Below are 15,878 nucleotides of genomic sequence, written 5' to 3' on the forward strand. Positions count from 1 at the left end.
GAGTGTGACACTGCGGGGTGTATGTCTATGAATGTGTGTGTGACACACGGGGTGAGTGTGACACTGCGGGTGTATGTCTATGACTGTGTGTGTGACACACGGGGTGGGTGTGTGGTGTGTCACACACGCCCGGCCTGAGGAGCGACACGGAGCCCGCCGGGCCCTCCCGGCCGCGCGCGGCTCGCCTGGGTAGCGCCGCCCCCTCGCGCGGCTCCCCAACATGGCGGCCAGCAGCGCCTCGGCCTCCGCTTCCGCCGCGGCGCCCCCGGGGGGCTCCAACCCGGCCGGGCCCGGCGGGGCCTCGGGCCTCACCGCCTCCATCACCGGCACCATGAACAAGAAGAAGAAGCCGTTCCTGGGCATGCCGGCGCCGCTGGGCTACGTGCCGGGCCTGGGCCGCGGGTGAGCGAGAGGCGGCCTGGGCCCCCCGCCGTCGCTGGGGACCCCCCCCCTCCGCCAGTCCCTCCCCAGCACTGCGGGCCCGGGAGAGCCGGGACGCTCCGGGCTCAGCGTCCCTATTTCCCGCCCCCAACTCATGTGGGTGTGTGCCCCCCCCGCCATGCTGTGTGGGCGTGCAGGCGCCCCCCCCCCGTGTGGGTGGGGGGCGCTGGGGCCGCCCGGCGTGGGTCCCAGGGAGGCCAAAGACCGCCCCTCTGCTGGCCCCTTAAGTCTCGTCCACATGAGACAGTTGTACCCCTGGGGTGAATTTAAACCCATTTAAATGGTGTACCTACTCCACTTCCAGGAGCGGCGGTAGAAGTCCTCCCGCTCTAAACTGGGGGTTGGGTTGGGGTAACTCCTCGCTCGGGGGTGGATTTGCGTCGGAAGTGTCTACACTGTGGTTGCTAGACTACCTTGCTCGCAGGGGTTGAAAAATCCACACTCCTGCGCGACCCAGCTCAGCTGACAGTAGACTGCGCTTCTGTCAACGTAGCTACCGCCTCTCGGGGCGGTGGGTTACCTGAATCAGTGTAGCTAGCCTCTTCGGGTGAGTGTAGACAAGCCCTAAATCAGTTTAAATTCACATCGTCGGTTAAAGTGGTGCAACTTTCACATGTGGGCAAGGCCTTAGGAGCTCAGTGTGAGAAACTCTAATGCAGTTAAAGAGCATTGGGAGAGTGGGGAAAGGCTAGGGACAGGGGACTTAGGGCTTCTGAGCAGCCAACAGCCTGCCCTCGGTCTTACATATTTTTAAAAAGGAGGTGGACCTGGAGGAGTGGCAGTGTTGGGATAATAGCTGGTGGGCGAACAGGGCTGTATAAAACCTGGGTCCATCCTGCACAAAACTGTCTCTTTAAGAGGACAGTTGTTCCTGCATGATATCACATCATTTAGCTATGGGGGCCAGGTAACATACCTGTGAATTACAAGTTTGTTCAAAATATTCTGGAGAAATGATCTGAAGCAGAAAGGATGAAATTCAATAAGGACAAATGCAAGTACTCCAGTTAGGAAGGAAAATCAGTTGCACAGATACAAAATGGGAAACAACTGCTTAGGAAGGAGTACTGCGGAAAGGGATCTGGGAGTCATAGTGGACCACAAGCTAAATATGAGTCTTCAGTGTAATGCTGTTGCAAAAAAAAAGCAAACATCCTTCTGGGATGTATTAGCAGGAGTGATGTAAGCAAGACACGAGAAGTAATTCTTCCGCTCTACTCCATGCTGATTAGGCCTCAGCTGGAATATTGTGTCCAGTTCTGGGTGCCACAGTTCAGGAAAGATGTGGACAAATTGGAGAAAGTCCAGAGAAGAGCAGCAAAAATGATTAAAGGTCTAGAAAACATGAGCTATGAAGGAAGATTGAAAAAATTGGATTTGTTTAGTCTGGAAAAGAGAAGACTGAGAGGGGACATGATGATAGTTTTCAAGTACATAAAAGGTTGTTACAAGGAGGAGGGAGAAAAATTGTTCTTCTTAACCGCTGAGGCTAGGACAAGAAGTAGTGGGCTTAAATTGCAGCGAGAGAGGTTTAGGTTTGACATTAGGAAAAACTTCTCAACTGTCAGGGTGGTTGAGCACTGGAATAAATTGCCTAGGGAGATTGTGGAATCTTCATCATTGGAAATTTTTAAGAGCAGGTTAGACAAGCACCCGTCAAGAATGGTCTAGATAATACTTAGTCCTGCCATGAGTGCAGGGGCCTGGACTAGATGACCTCTCGAGGCCCTTCCAGTCCTATGATTCTAAGGTTTGTAATGGCTCACTTTCAGAGTGATTAAAACAGACATCTGTATATTGTAGCACTATTTCTACTAGGCTAAATGCTGGCTACCGGTCTCTCAATATAGTGCCACGGGTTTTACCACCCGTTCTGATATTGGCCCAGCTCGAGATGCCAATGACCCAGTGGATGATCGTCATGCTCCACCAGGGAAGAGAACTGTTGGGGACCAGATGAAGAAAAACCAGGCTGATGATGATGATGAAGATCTGAATGACACCAATTATGATGAGGTGATGTAACTGTAGCATTCCTGTTAGCTTTTTCCTCCTGGCTGAGGGAGGTGTCTATAATTCTGCTCCCCTTTACCCCTGCGCACGCGCGCACACACACACACACACACCCCAACCCCCTTAATCATGGCAGATCTACAGTAGAGGAGACCCAGGGCAGAGTTCCTTGTAGAGTCACTTAACACTACGTTTTGTTTGTACAGATGCCACAGTGTTGTTTGTGGTTTTTGTTTTGATGTTTGTATGTTATGGTTTAATTGTCCATATCATGCCCTGAGTATCTTGGGAGGGATCTATAAATAAAACATTAGTCTCGGTACTTTGTGGGATACATCTTTCGTCTGCCTCCAGAAGTGAAATCTGAGCTTTGTTGCCCTTTGACGTGTCATTGTCTTTATTTGGACTGTATAGTCTCTTGAGTTGAACCAGGCAAAATTGAAGGAAATGGTTTTACCTTATGGGAATTTTTATTTACTAAAAGGTTTTGCTGTTGAAATTCATACAGTATGGGCAAGGGAAGGGTTGCTTTTATTTAGGGTTGTGTTAGATGGATGCTCTTGTTAGAAGTGGCTTGCTGAGGTCTTTTCCTTATCCCGAATGATGTTGATAACTGTGCTAGATATATAATAGCATCTTTAAACTGAAGTTATTGTTTTTAAAATTCTCAGTTTAACGGCTATGCTGGGAGCCTGTTCTCAAGTGGTCCATACGAAAAAGACGATGAGGAAGCTGATGCTATTTATGCAGCTTTGGATAAGAGAATGGATGAACGGCGTAAAGAGAGAAGGTATAATTATTGCACTGTCAAGAGAGGCATTATTTGCTGATTGTAGTGGGTCTAGGAGTCAGAACTTGTGACTTTTGTTTCCAGCTCTTCCACTGTCTCAATCTGTGTTCTTGGGCAAATCTCTAAAGGAAAAATTTTCAAAAGCAGCCACTGATTTTGGGTAGCCAATGTGAGAGATGGTGGGTCTGATTTTCAGAAGTGCTTTTTGCATGACACCTTGAACAGATGCTAATACTGACTAGCTTTTCTTGCATATGGTTGAAGTGGCTGAGGTTTGGTGATTTAGAGATATGCTAATCCAAAACTAATATGATTGAACTTAAATGCATCACACAACAAGTGAGATATTGTTAGAAAAGTCTTCTAATCTGGACGTTTTGTATGTTTATTAACAAACGTTACTAAAAACAGAGTATTTTATCAGATCCATAGGGAGCTGGGGATTAAGACTAAACCTGGATCCAAAGTTCAGTTTTTATTCTATAGTATTATTGCTTGAGGATCCTGAAATATGTCTTATTTGACTAGATATTTAATATTCTTCTGTAAATAGATAAATAACTTCAACTTGCTATATGCAGTATGTTAACAGTTCTCTGATACAGGCTTATGCCTTAAGAGCTCTGACAAACAGGTTTCTTTAATAATGGTACTAGATTTAGAGTTTCAGTGAGCTTGGCTTCAGCACTCTTTATTTTCTAGAGAACAACGGGAGAAAGAGGAGATTGAAAAGTACCGTATGGAACGTCCCAAAATTCAGCAGCAGTTCTCAGATTTAAAAGTAAGGAGATAACTGTCCTACACATTATGAAGAAAATAGCCCATTTTAAGAGTGAAGAGATGGACGTGACTTTGGGCATTTATTTGCACAGTTCCTATTCTATAGTATTTTGTTAAGAATGTTATGCATGTCCCCTGCCTTAAGACTAGAACTGATTTCCATTGAATAATAGACAAGAATGGGTATGAAGGTAGCAGCTAGTGATGCAGAAACCAATTTGGGGCTGATAATGTCTTAAGTCTTGTAGTATGATTTTCAGCAAATGGTTTTGGATTGGGGACACAGGTTGTTGTTTTTTTTTTTTTTTTTAACTGGTCAGTATTGATTTAAACCGGAGTACTGTTGGTATATGCCGTTAACAGTAAATCAATATTATTGGTAGTTTGTGTGTGTATGTACTCTCAAGACTGGTAGGATTAAATACTTACCAGCCATTTAGTTGTAGGTGTATGTGATCATTGCCATTCCAAATGGGCATATTAGGGTTTTGAAATATACACAAATTTTGGTATCCAATCTTTTTGGCTCCACAAGTATAAACAAGCCCTGCACCCTGAGAGTTGGTTGGTCCGGTCACCCAGCTGAGAAGCTATGTTGCAATTCTGCTTTATTAAAATGTCCAGGATTGACATAACTGATGTGGAGGAAGAAAAATTTCAGTCCTGACTCTCAACGCTTTCAAGATGGACATTGCAGTTAGTCAGATTAAACTACATATTTATAACACCCTGTTAAAATTTAAAAACAATTTCTACCAATTAACAAGGCAAAAGTATAAAAATATCAGGTCAAGAGCCCAGTCTGTACAAAGAGGGTTCCTATTAAAAGTATACAACTCCCCTGTGCACTGAAATTCTTTAATGTTGACTTTTTATTTCAAAATGGGACTCAGTTGACCCTGAATTCTCTGAAACCAATGGATTGAGAGTCCACTAAACAATAGAAAAATTGTAAATTTTAAAAGCAGAATTTTCTAAAATTAGTAGTGACAGCTTTTGTTTGTGTAGAGGAAGCTAGCGGAAGTCACAGAGGAAGAGTGGCTGAGTATTCCAGAAGTTGGTGATGCTAGGAACAAACGTCAGAGGAACCCACGTTATGAGAAACTGACTCCTGTTCCTGATAGTTTCTTTGCTAAACACTTACAGACTGGGGAGAATCACACTTCTGTGGACCCCCGGCAAACGGTGAGCATGAAAACAAACACGGAGAAGTTACCGCTTTACTCATGGTAAATTGGAGAAAATGTTTAATAGTAGCTAGAGACAAGTACTTGGCTGTGAAATGTGCCTTATTCTTTGCCTAGAACACATCCTGCAATTCCATTTAAAATAAAGACAAGGCACTAGGTTTATAACCCTTTCTTAAGTGAATAGCATATGGAAAGACCTCTTTAGTATGAGAGCCTTTAGAAGAAGTTGCTGTGTGTTGCAGTCCCAAGCTTATTGGAAACTTCTATTTTAGTCGGCAAACTCTGGAGCTGAGCAGAATCTGAGCAAGAATAATCAGACAGCCTTTTGTTTTAACATCGGAAGCTTCTAAAAATCCTTTTGTTTTAGCTCCGTTTGGCTAAGGGATGTCCAGAATTAATTTTGGTCAGTAAACCAACATTGTATTTTTTATTGACCGAAACTTTTCCAAATACGTAACACGTAGCGGAATCTAAACTTCCCTTAGTGGCTGCTGTATTCAATTTCTTCTAGAATTAAGACATTTCACTTTCAGTTGACAGGTCAATGGTTGAAGTTTTTGGATCATAATTAATTGTTTAAATGGATGCAGAGTACTGTGATCAGCTGATAGAAGAGAAAACTTATTGGACTTAAATTGACACCAAATGATTACATGACTTTATTGCTAATATTCTTTCAGTTAATATTGTCATGATCATCTTTTGACACTTAATGAAAAAAATCTGAGAACATACCTATTCTCATGTTTTACTGTTGAATAGTACCACTTGATAGTCTATAGGAAGTTATTCAACTCCCAGTATAAGAACCACAGTTCATACTGTGACTTGGTGGCAATTGTTCAACTTGTACTGGCAATACTATGGGAAAGATTTTCAAACTCATAAACATCTAGCACAGGGTGGTCAAACTTTCTGGCCTGAGGGCTGCATCTGGGTATGGAAATTGTATAGCAGGCCATGAATGCTCTGTGGGGGAGGGGAACTCGATGGGGGTCTAGCATGGGGGGATCTAAAAGGGATGTGACTGGGGAGGGGGGCTCTACAGGGTTGTACCGGGGACTCCTAGGGGCCCTGCTGGCAGTGACACCAAGGCTGTTGTACCAGTCACGGGCAGAGGCACCCTAGCTGGGATGGGTGCGGCCCTTGGGTAGTTTCGAGGGTCTCGAGGGTAGGGTCATAGGAAACTGGGAGGGGATTGGGCGCGCTGCTGCATGCGGGGTGGGAGGGAGGGCTGTCGCCGCGTAGGGACAGGATTCCAATCCTGGAAACAGCGCAGTGAAGTCACGCCTGCGCAGTGTGGCTCTGCGTGCCAGAAGGTGGTTCTCATAAAGGGAATTGGGAGTCGGGCTGGGGAGTTCCAGGTGGGTAGAGCGAGGCAAGTCCCCAACCCCACTCACTGGTGGGAGCTCGAGGGCCAGATTAAAACGTCTGATGGGCCATAGTTTGCCCACCCCTGATCTATCACCTATTGAAACTCCATAGGAGCTGAGCATCTAACTCCCTTGAGTTCTGTTGTAAATCCCAGCATAAACCTTAACATGATGTCTCATTTTTTGGCAGCAATTTGGCGGTCTGAACACTCCGTATCCAGGGGGTTTGAACACTCCATATCCAGGAGGAATGACACCTGGGCTAATGACACCTGGGACAGGTGAACTAGATATGAGGAAGATTGGGCAGGCCAGGAATACCTTGATGGATATGAGACTGAGCCAGGTAAGGGCACAGGAACACCATAACCCCTGAAAGGTGTACCTGTTTTGTAATGAAGCCTGGTTTTGAAAAACTATTGTTTTATTCTTTTTGGGATATTAAATAGTGAAAAAAACATTGAAAAGCAGGGCAATAATAATTAAAAGAATACCCTACAGCCCTTAGCTACAGGCCTGTTCTAGAGGAATTCTGTGGGAGATGGGTCAGTGCATTCTGGATCATCACAGAGGAGTTGAGCATGCCAGTCGTGGCAGAAATGAACATCAGACCTACAGAGTCAGTTTTTAGTTTGATGCAATGGTTGTTCCTCTTATCTTAATTAGTGAACCATTAAGTACACAACACTTATTCTGAAATGGTATCATGGAGTTCTATATTTATTTCAGTGATTTGAAGAGCAAATTTCCCTGTGCTTCCGAAGTGAAAAGATGGCATTTCTAACTATCAGCACTACAGTCTCCCATGGGATCTGAGTCAAGCTGTGTGCTTTTTGACTCTGTGGTGTATATTTGCAAATATTAAAGATTTGTCAGGCTAAATTGCACCTTTTGTTCTGCTTGGCCAACCTATTATCTGAGAGGGATTGCACAGTATAACTAAAGGCAAAATTTGGCCAGATGTTTGGAACTTAACTAACAGTCCTGTTGATTCAGGTGAGAGAACAGAATCGGTCTTCCTTTCCCGTATCTGTGTTAGTTCTACAGTGCTGTCACAGAAGTAAAAAATGCACCATATCATTAACATCAGATATGATTGAATACATACACAGAGTATGTTTGTTTTTACATAGTCATAGAATGTTGAATGAATAGCTGCATGAAAGGCAAATGCCTATTATAGACATAATCATGGGGATGTTTCTGTAGACAACATTACAAAAATTTTTTCTCTATTTGTCCCTTCTCCCCAGTAAAATCAAATATTTAATTACTTTACTCTTCAGCTAAATTTCTTAAGGAAATCCCAGGAAAGGATTAACTAAGCAAGCCAGCTTCATGTTATCTTTAATTGCAAGCTGGTACCAGTGCCATTTCTTGTAAAATCAACAGTTCTCATGGATTTGCCAACTTTTTAAAACATAAAACTAGAGCATATGTAATATTAACAAATAACAGTTAATGGCTAGGGTGACTATCAGCTTTGGTGCCTGCAGCAAGTTCTCGTGCCTTTGACAATTCTCTTGAATGAAACCCAGTCAATAGGACAGGTCATATTAGATTCCCTTAACTTCTCAAAACTGAAGGTCTTAATGTCTAATGTGATCAGCTCACTGAAGAAATTAATGGGATTTTTTTGTAAGTCTACACCATTAAACTTTTGGTGATGTGTGTCAAATATCAAATGTAAATATTTTTCTGTAATTGGCATTGCATAGTAAGTGCACCAGATTTCAAGATCGGAATTCAGCGGGAACATGGAAATTCAGTCTGTCATAGTTACACATATCTACACAGCATGTGCAGGCTATTTCTGCCTAGTTTCTCACATATAGAGAGGTTTGATTGCATTGCCTTGGTTTCAGTTCCTATTTTCTGATTGTAACAGGGTCTAGCTAAAAAGCATCCTCAGTGGACTGGCTCCATCCTGCTTCACAGATGTTTTTCTTCTCTACTCAGTCCTCCCCTCTCAGCTTCTGTACCAACACTAGTAACTGTGTAAAGGAGCAGTCTTCTCTGCAGCTGCCATTTGGAGCACCCTTTCTGGATCTTTTTACCTCAGTAACTTTCCCTTTAATTTCTAATCTCATTTGCATACATTTTTCTGCTTTTGATTAAGCCTCTTAATTCCCCTCTCTGTTTGCTTAAACTCTGATAATATGGCTTAATTGTGTAAAGATTGTGCAAAGTTTTCCAGTTTACTCCATTTTGGTTTTCATATCAGATGACCATGTAAATTAAGAGGGAACAGTTTTTGTGTGTTTTCACTCTTACTGTATTTTTCATTGCCCAAACTGTAGTGCTCTGACTGGTAAGTTCATCAGCTTTGGATTTACTTTCCCAGGTGTCTGACTCTGTGAGTGGCCAAACTGTGGTAGACCCAAAAGGATATCTGACAGACTTGAATTCTATGATACCTACACATGGAGGAGATATCAAGTAAGTCTAGTTTGGGGTGAAGTGGTTTGGCATTTATTAATGGTTGACCCTTCTGCATGTAAATGGAAGTTTATATTTCTAATGTATCTGGCCAAAATGGGTTAAATCTCACTTAAATATACACAACCTTCACATTGACCTCAGTTACATACAATATATTCTCCACAAAGGTATAGTGGTAGTATACAATGTGTTACCTGTGTGCAAAAATGTCTGAGGTCTGAGTTAATGTGCATCTGAGTGTGATTGTGAGGAACTGGGTGTGGGGAGCTTATTGGTGAAGGAAAGCTGTTCCTTAGCTTACTAAAAGCTTTGTTTGTATTTTCTCTTTTACCAGTGACATCAAGAAAGCTCGTTTACTTCTGAAATCTGTGCGGGAGACCAACCCTCATCATCCACCAGCTTGGATAGCTTCAGCCCGCCTGGAAGAGGTCACTGGCAAACTGCAAGTAGCTCGAAACCTCATCATGAAGGGGACAGAAATGTGCCCCAAGGTAAGAGTTGTTTTGCCTCCCTGTTGATTGTTCCAAAAAATTGTGAAAAGAGTATGGCTAGCTCTTTTACTAAAAGCATATTTTCATCCATTAAGCTTCTTGGTATAGATTAATATAACCTCTCCTGTAACTTATCAGAGGAGCTGGAACAGTGTTTATCCAAAAGCTCTGGTTTAAACTTGTTATGGAACTTTTGCCACTGTTTGCGCCGATGGAAAGGGTGTCAATTTCACTGTTTGCTGACCCACAGAGTGAAGATGTTTGGTTAGAAGCTGCCCGGCTGCAGCCTGGAGATACGGCTAAGGCTGTGGTGGCCCAGGCAGTCCGCCACCTCCCACAGTCTGTCCGGATTTATATCAGAGCAGCAGAACTGGAGACAGATATACGAGCAAAGAAACGTGTCCTTAGGAAAGGTGAGACCTTCTACAGGGTTATAACAACTAACCCTTCAATTTCCTGCAAGCGTTCTTCTAAAAATATAATAAAACATAAACTCTTTAGGGCATGGCCTGGGGTTTTAAATGTTGTTGTTCATGTCGTCAGCAAGAACATATTCTTTCACACTATGTGTGATTAAACTGTGGAAATCATTGCTACAGGAAGTTGTTGAGGCTAAGAACTTAACAGGATCAAAATGGGATTGGATATAGAGTTATAGTTTTGACAACAAAAACTTTGGAAGGGATATTAAACCTTGTGCTTCAGGACTTAAGCCAGCCTCTAACTATTAGAGGCTTACAAGGGGTGAGGTATTATACTTTTCTCTGAAGCATCTGGTCAGAGGATCCAGGAGATTGGATTGGATAGATCTCCAGTATGGACATTTCCATGTTCCTATGACAGATAGCTTTTCTCTACATTATTTACTCAAATGCTTGCATCTTTTATGCTGCTGCCATCACAGCTCTCGTCCATCTGAAGTGTACTGCCTCCTTCAAACTCATAATGCCTGTTCCTTAACTAGCACACAACAGCATGGCTGGCACTTCTCTCTCATGACCATTCATCCTGGTGTGCTGAAATTAGAGGTCTTGCCCATGGCACCACAGCATTAATTCTTTGGCTGTTTGAAGTCAATCTGCTAGTCCCATTTCAGAAGAGACTAAAACTACCTCCCTGTCAAGCTGCTGAATCCTAGCATTTAAATTCTGTAACAAACACTCAGAGTTACTGCAGTGTTCTAAAGGTCTAGGGAGAAGGTTAAGGATTTAATGTTTTTGTAGATCTTCAATATGCATCAATCCACAGTATTAAATGACTGCATAGCATCTAGTATGATTGCTGCAAGGATTAGGACCAAGGGAAGTAAATTACCTCCTACCTAACTGTTGCAACTTAGTTAGTTATCTGTGATGAAATGACACTTGTGTTGTACTTGCCAACATTTGAATAAAAGACTTGCACTTCAGGGTTGCAGCTGTTGTTCTGGAACTTGCAAGAGTTCAGATATTTATTTTGTGTGTGGCTTTTTAATTACGGGTTAGATGCTGCAAAAGAATTTGTTCTGCAATGTGCTGCTAAGCACAGCTGCTGCTATTAAACTGTGTGTGTGTGTGCCTATAAGAGTTGCAATAAGTATTAAATAGAAAAACAGATGTTAGTCATATGAGAAAGTGATAGATTTCTGGATCTGACTTGTGAGCTGGATTATAACAATGATTTACAGCATGTTAAGTACACAAGTTATTTTTTTCCGTCTGATGTTTAAATTATTAGAGAGTTTGTATGTTCTGTGAGAAGCTTTTAGTTTTCAGTTCAGAATATTATCTGGTAAAAAGTTTGGTGTATAGCTGTTTATGTAGGTGGAAAAGAATAAAAGTTTATCATGCTGCTTCTGATTTCCACACGTTACTATCAGCTTCATGGTGTTCCTAGGCTACTGCTTCCTATGGTGCAGCACAAAATTGATGCCTGGAGGTATTTGGATCAGGAATCATGTGAGGACTGGTGATTTTAACCAGTATTTACCAGAAAATAATCAGGGCTAAGTGCCAAATAACAGCACTGAAATATGATCCTGTAATGTGCTTCTCTTTTGTTTCTGTGGGTTGTATGATCCTATCACCCAGCAAACACTCTAGAGCTTCTAATGCTTTTATCGTCTCTAGTGAGGCAGCAAGCTGAGTGCTAGAATCTATTTTGAGGTGTAGAAATTAATGCTCTTTCCTGCCAAGTAGCACTTAAAGCTATCAGAGGCTGACATTACTCATTTAGAATACTTTAAGAAAAGCTCCTGCCACTATAAACTTGATGAAGAACAGTTAACGTCCAGCTAGTCAGAATACCATAATAATTTTCTATATGTATTTCTCACTGGTTTTGAGTCTGAGAGAAGCTCGGGATAACAATCTTTGTCTTCTCTGGACCTTTGTTGGAACAATTAAAGGGACACCTTTAACTTGAAACCTGCTCAACTTCAAAAACTGAGTTTAAAAGTAATTTCAGATGTTACACTTGCCTTGGAATTATCTTTCAGTTTTTTTGTGGTTTTACAATCACGTTTTCCTGTTTTAAAACTGTTTCTCTTCCCTGTTGCTATAACATTCCCATATAAGCATGGAAAAGACTAACCAGAGAGGCAAAACAATGAAACTGAATGTACACGAAGTGCATCAAATAAAAAACACCTGAAAAGTAGAGAAATATTCTGTTGTTGTTATCTTTTGGTGTTGCTTGTAGTAAGAATAGATTTTAAAAAAAAGTTTGATTTTTTTTTTCTTAAGTTCACAGTGTCACTTTAAATTCCAAGGTATCAAAAGGTGAGCTGAGAAAAGTTTTGTTTTGAAGTTTAATGTTTCAGACAGCACATCCAGGAAAATCTGCTGGGAATGCATTTCTATCAAGGATAAAAACCGCTTGGACAAGACTAAAATAAGCTGAAAAGCTCTTGGTTAAATGGAATCTTTACTGAAAGGACACTTAGAATTCAGTGGCTTGTATATTTTTAGTGTTGGCCTGGAACATTTTTTTTCAAAGCTCTTCCAAAACCATAATTTATATATTTTTGGGTAATATGTTGATAGATCGCTTTGGGGAAAGTTAAACCACTGTCGTTAAACTGTCAGCAAATGCTTAAAAGAGAGCTTAATTGTTGAGGGATGGTTTTGACAATTAGGATGTGTTGTTAGATGTTTGGCCGCGTGTGTGTGCTGTCCCAGCTCTGCGCAGACAGCCGGCACAGCAGACCTCAAGCAAACCACCCAATGACCGCAAGATCCGCGAAGGTGCAAAGGTACCCGGCCAGGTTTAGGTGCCCACTACTTTCGCTCAAGTCTCATACCAGGCCTCTAATACGAGGACTTGTATCTCAGGCTCTCTTCCTACTACACGATGGTGTCTAATGCATGATGTACTGGTGAACAAATTTACTATTGAATAAAATCTATACTCTCTGGGATGCATGACTCTTTTATAGGAACTTTCAATGTTAAGGTGTTTTGCATATGCTCACACTCCAAGATGTCTATATGGCAGAGACAAGGAGGGTTTAGGACGCTGTGGGTTTCATGCTGTAGTGGATAAGATTTGTTTGGATGGAGGAGGAGGAGTAATATATGTCTGGTACATTAATCCAACTTCAGCAGCGAGAGATTGTAAATAAAATATAGAACACCCTCTGTCATATCTGTCTTTGTCAGAATTAATCCCTGCGTGCTTCTTTTTATACCTGAGTGAAAGACGCAGTAACAAAATGCCTGTCCTAAGGAGCTAAAACATTTGTCATAATGTTCTAAAATTGATTTGAACCCTATTTAGATCTGTAATATCTAACAGCTCTAAAATCTCAAACTGGGCACAGCCAAGATTAAATGGAAAAGCCTTTAACTTGCACAACAGTTGTCTGAAAATCACTTTTGTTTGGCTTGAATTGGGGAAACAGTGCTTTATGGCTTCCTTGCTTTCCTGATTTTGTGTTCTGACAACTGTTGAAGCAGTTTCTGAAAGAATTAACAGATGTTACCAGTTAAGACTTCTGCAGCCTGTGGAATTTCAGGCTAGATTTTGCTCCAATTCCATCTCTTGTACTGGCTGAAGAGAAACAAGAGGACCTTCTGGTTTGGACAAACAGTACTTTTTCTTCCTCTCCAACTCCACTTTTATTTTTCAGTGAGCACAACTTTTAATGATTTTTTTTTTTAAGACTTCTTCTATGAAAGAAAAGGGATAGCTATATTTGCAGAAGTGATTATTGCCAGTACAGCATTCTCTCTCTTTACCAAGATTCATATTCTTATTTCACCTTACTAGCCCTTGAGCATGTTCCGAACTCAGTACGCTTGTGGAAGGCAGCAGTGGAGTTAGAAGAACCTGAAGATGCTAGGATAATGCTGAGCCGAGCAGTGGAATGCTGCCCAACCAGTGTGGAAGTAAGTCAACAAATCTCTCTCTGCTACAGGTTAAGGATGTTCCTATAGAAAGGATCTGATGTTTACAAGGTTTGAAAAACAAAGTTGACAGTAAAGTGCAATGTGCGGATTTACCAGGCATTTTAACTGACCAGCAAGACAGGTCTGGCAGTATCTTTCTGGGTTAATTTGCACGCCTCAGGTGGTGGTTTTCAGCATGTTTTTACACCTCATTTTGTTGGGTACTTGTTACTGTAATTGTACATGTAAATTGGGTAATTGTACCCATAAATGGCTAGTTAGGCATATTTGCTTGCACAGTTACCTAATTTGCACATGCATTTATAATTGCACAAACACACACACATTACTTAGGCCACTGTTTTATTCACTTTAAAAACATTGAACTATATATTAAGCTATAAATCCAGCTGACAGCACAACAGAAGATATTACTGCAGAAGTCCAACAGAGACAACATATTCACACATTTGGAATAAGAGGTATTGAATTTTCAAGGCCAGTGGTAAACGCTGATTATTTTATTACTTATATATTGGCATCTTGCAGCCTAGCTACAATGTGGGATGGGGAGAATCTACCAAAGTCTTCTCTCTCTCTCTCTCTCTCCTGTTGACTGGGCAGATACTGCTGTATAAAGTGTTGTCGTCTCCTTGTTTTAATATATAATTTGTTGTTGCTGTCCAGCTCTGGCTTGCTCTGGCAAGGCTGGAGACATACGAGAATGCTCGCAAAGTCTTAAACAAAGCCCGTGAGAACATTCCAACAGACCGTCACATTTGGATAACTGCTGCCAAACTGGAGGAAGCCAATGGAAACACTCAGATGGTGGAGAAAATCATTGACAGAGCTATCACGTCCCTCAGGGCAAATGGGGTAGAAATCAACAGGGAGCAGTGGATCCAGGTACTTGTGTGTGTTCCCTTTTTTAAAAAAACCTTCTGTGCATCCTAGTATTGAACTACAGTCACGTTTCAGATTATTCATTCTCTTCCCGCTCTGAAGTCTACTGATGCTAAATAATATGGAACTTAACATTTCTGATATAAACCAGTGTCCATGTCTGAGTCACTTCTGATCAATAACTATCTGAGCTGGAAGGAACCAGGCTAGTGCCATGATTAAGTGGTATGTCTGGGAGTAACGTGCAATCAAGCTGGAGAATGTACTTTACTGTAGTCAGATTTACATCTTTTTTTTTTATTATTTTTTATTTTTTAAACCGTGCTACTTCAAGCAGCTGCTGTATGGGGATGTTGGGGGCACAAGCCTACACCTGGATTTATTGGTTTAAGAGCCATCTACTCACCAAAAGGAGACCTTTTCCAACAACACATCACAAGAAATGGGTGTAATAGATTGCATGTGGAGAGCAAAAAGTAGGGGAGTGATTTTGTGCAGTGTCCATATCTGAATGTTTTGGATAACAATGATGCCTGCAAAGCCCCTGGATTGGCAATAGCCTCTGTAATATACCTCTCAATTGGCTTAATATTCTAATCCTTCTGTTTAAAAAATTGCACTTGAAAGGCAGAAAATTATTTTAAAATAACTTATTTTATTGGCCTAAAGCACTTGGTGGAGTGCATGAAGGCAGCAAAGTGTTTTCATATGCTACGCTCTTGTTCTGAATGCAAACTAAAATTCAAGTAAGGCAGTGTCTGAGCCTACCCTGTTAACTTTAATCTCATATATGCACTAAAACCAGGTGGGTGAGGTAATCTATTTTATTGGATCAACTTCTGTTGGTGAAAGAGACAAGCTTTTGAGCTACACAGAGCTTTTCTTCACCTGTGCATTGCACAATTGGCACACCACTCAAAAGAATTTCAGTAAGGAAACTATATCTTTGAATTATAAAACTACCATTCCCATTATCATTTAAACCAGATACAACTTCATTTATAGCAATAGGAGCCAATCTAATGAGGGTTGAAATTAAAATTCCATTATAAACCTGCTGTCCTCCTCCTCAGATTTCTGTAGTGCTG

The 15,878-nt window shown here is 41.6% G+C and overlaps 1 protein-coding gene across 1 annotated transcript in view; it reads left to right on the plus strand.

Annotated features, from left to right (window-relative positions):
- Positions 1-207: 207 nt before the first annotated feature.
- PRPF6 (pre-mRNA processing factor 6) overlaps positions 208-15,878 on the plus strand; it is a 34,748-nt gene continuing 19,077 nt past the window's right edge. Inside the window, exons 1-11 of the mRNA XM_084645321.1 lie at positions 208-402; positions 2,292-2,457; positions 3,126-3,244; positions 3,947-4,025; positions 5,033-5,209; positions 6,778-6,933; positions 8,932-9,026; positions 9,364-9,520; positions 9,771-9,933; positions 13,769-13,887; positions 14,575-14,793. Of these exons, the coding sequence (XP_084501447.1) occupies positions 221-402; positions 2,292-2,457; positions 3,126-3,244; positions 3,947-4,025; positions 5,033-5,209; positions 6,778-6,933; positions 8,932-9,026; positions 9,364-9,520; positions 9,771-9,933; positions 13,769-13,887; positions 14,575-14,793 (1,632 nt within the window). The 5' untranslated portion in view covers positions 208-220. The remainder of the gene's footprint in view (positions 403-2,291; positions 2,458-3,125; positions 3,245-3,946; positions 4,026-5,032; positions 5,210-6,777; positions 6,934-8,931; positions 9,027-9,363; positions 9,521-9,770; positions 9,934-13,768; positions 13,888-14,574; positions 14,794-15,878) is intronic.

This window comes from Lepidochelys olivacea (genome assembly GCF_965140295.1).
Source record: "Lepidochelys olivacea isolate rLepOli2 genome assembly, chromosome: 13".
NCBI classification, from domain to species: Eukaryota; Metazoa; Chordata; order Testudines; family Cheloniidae; genus Lepidochelys; species Lepidochelys olivacea.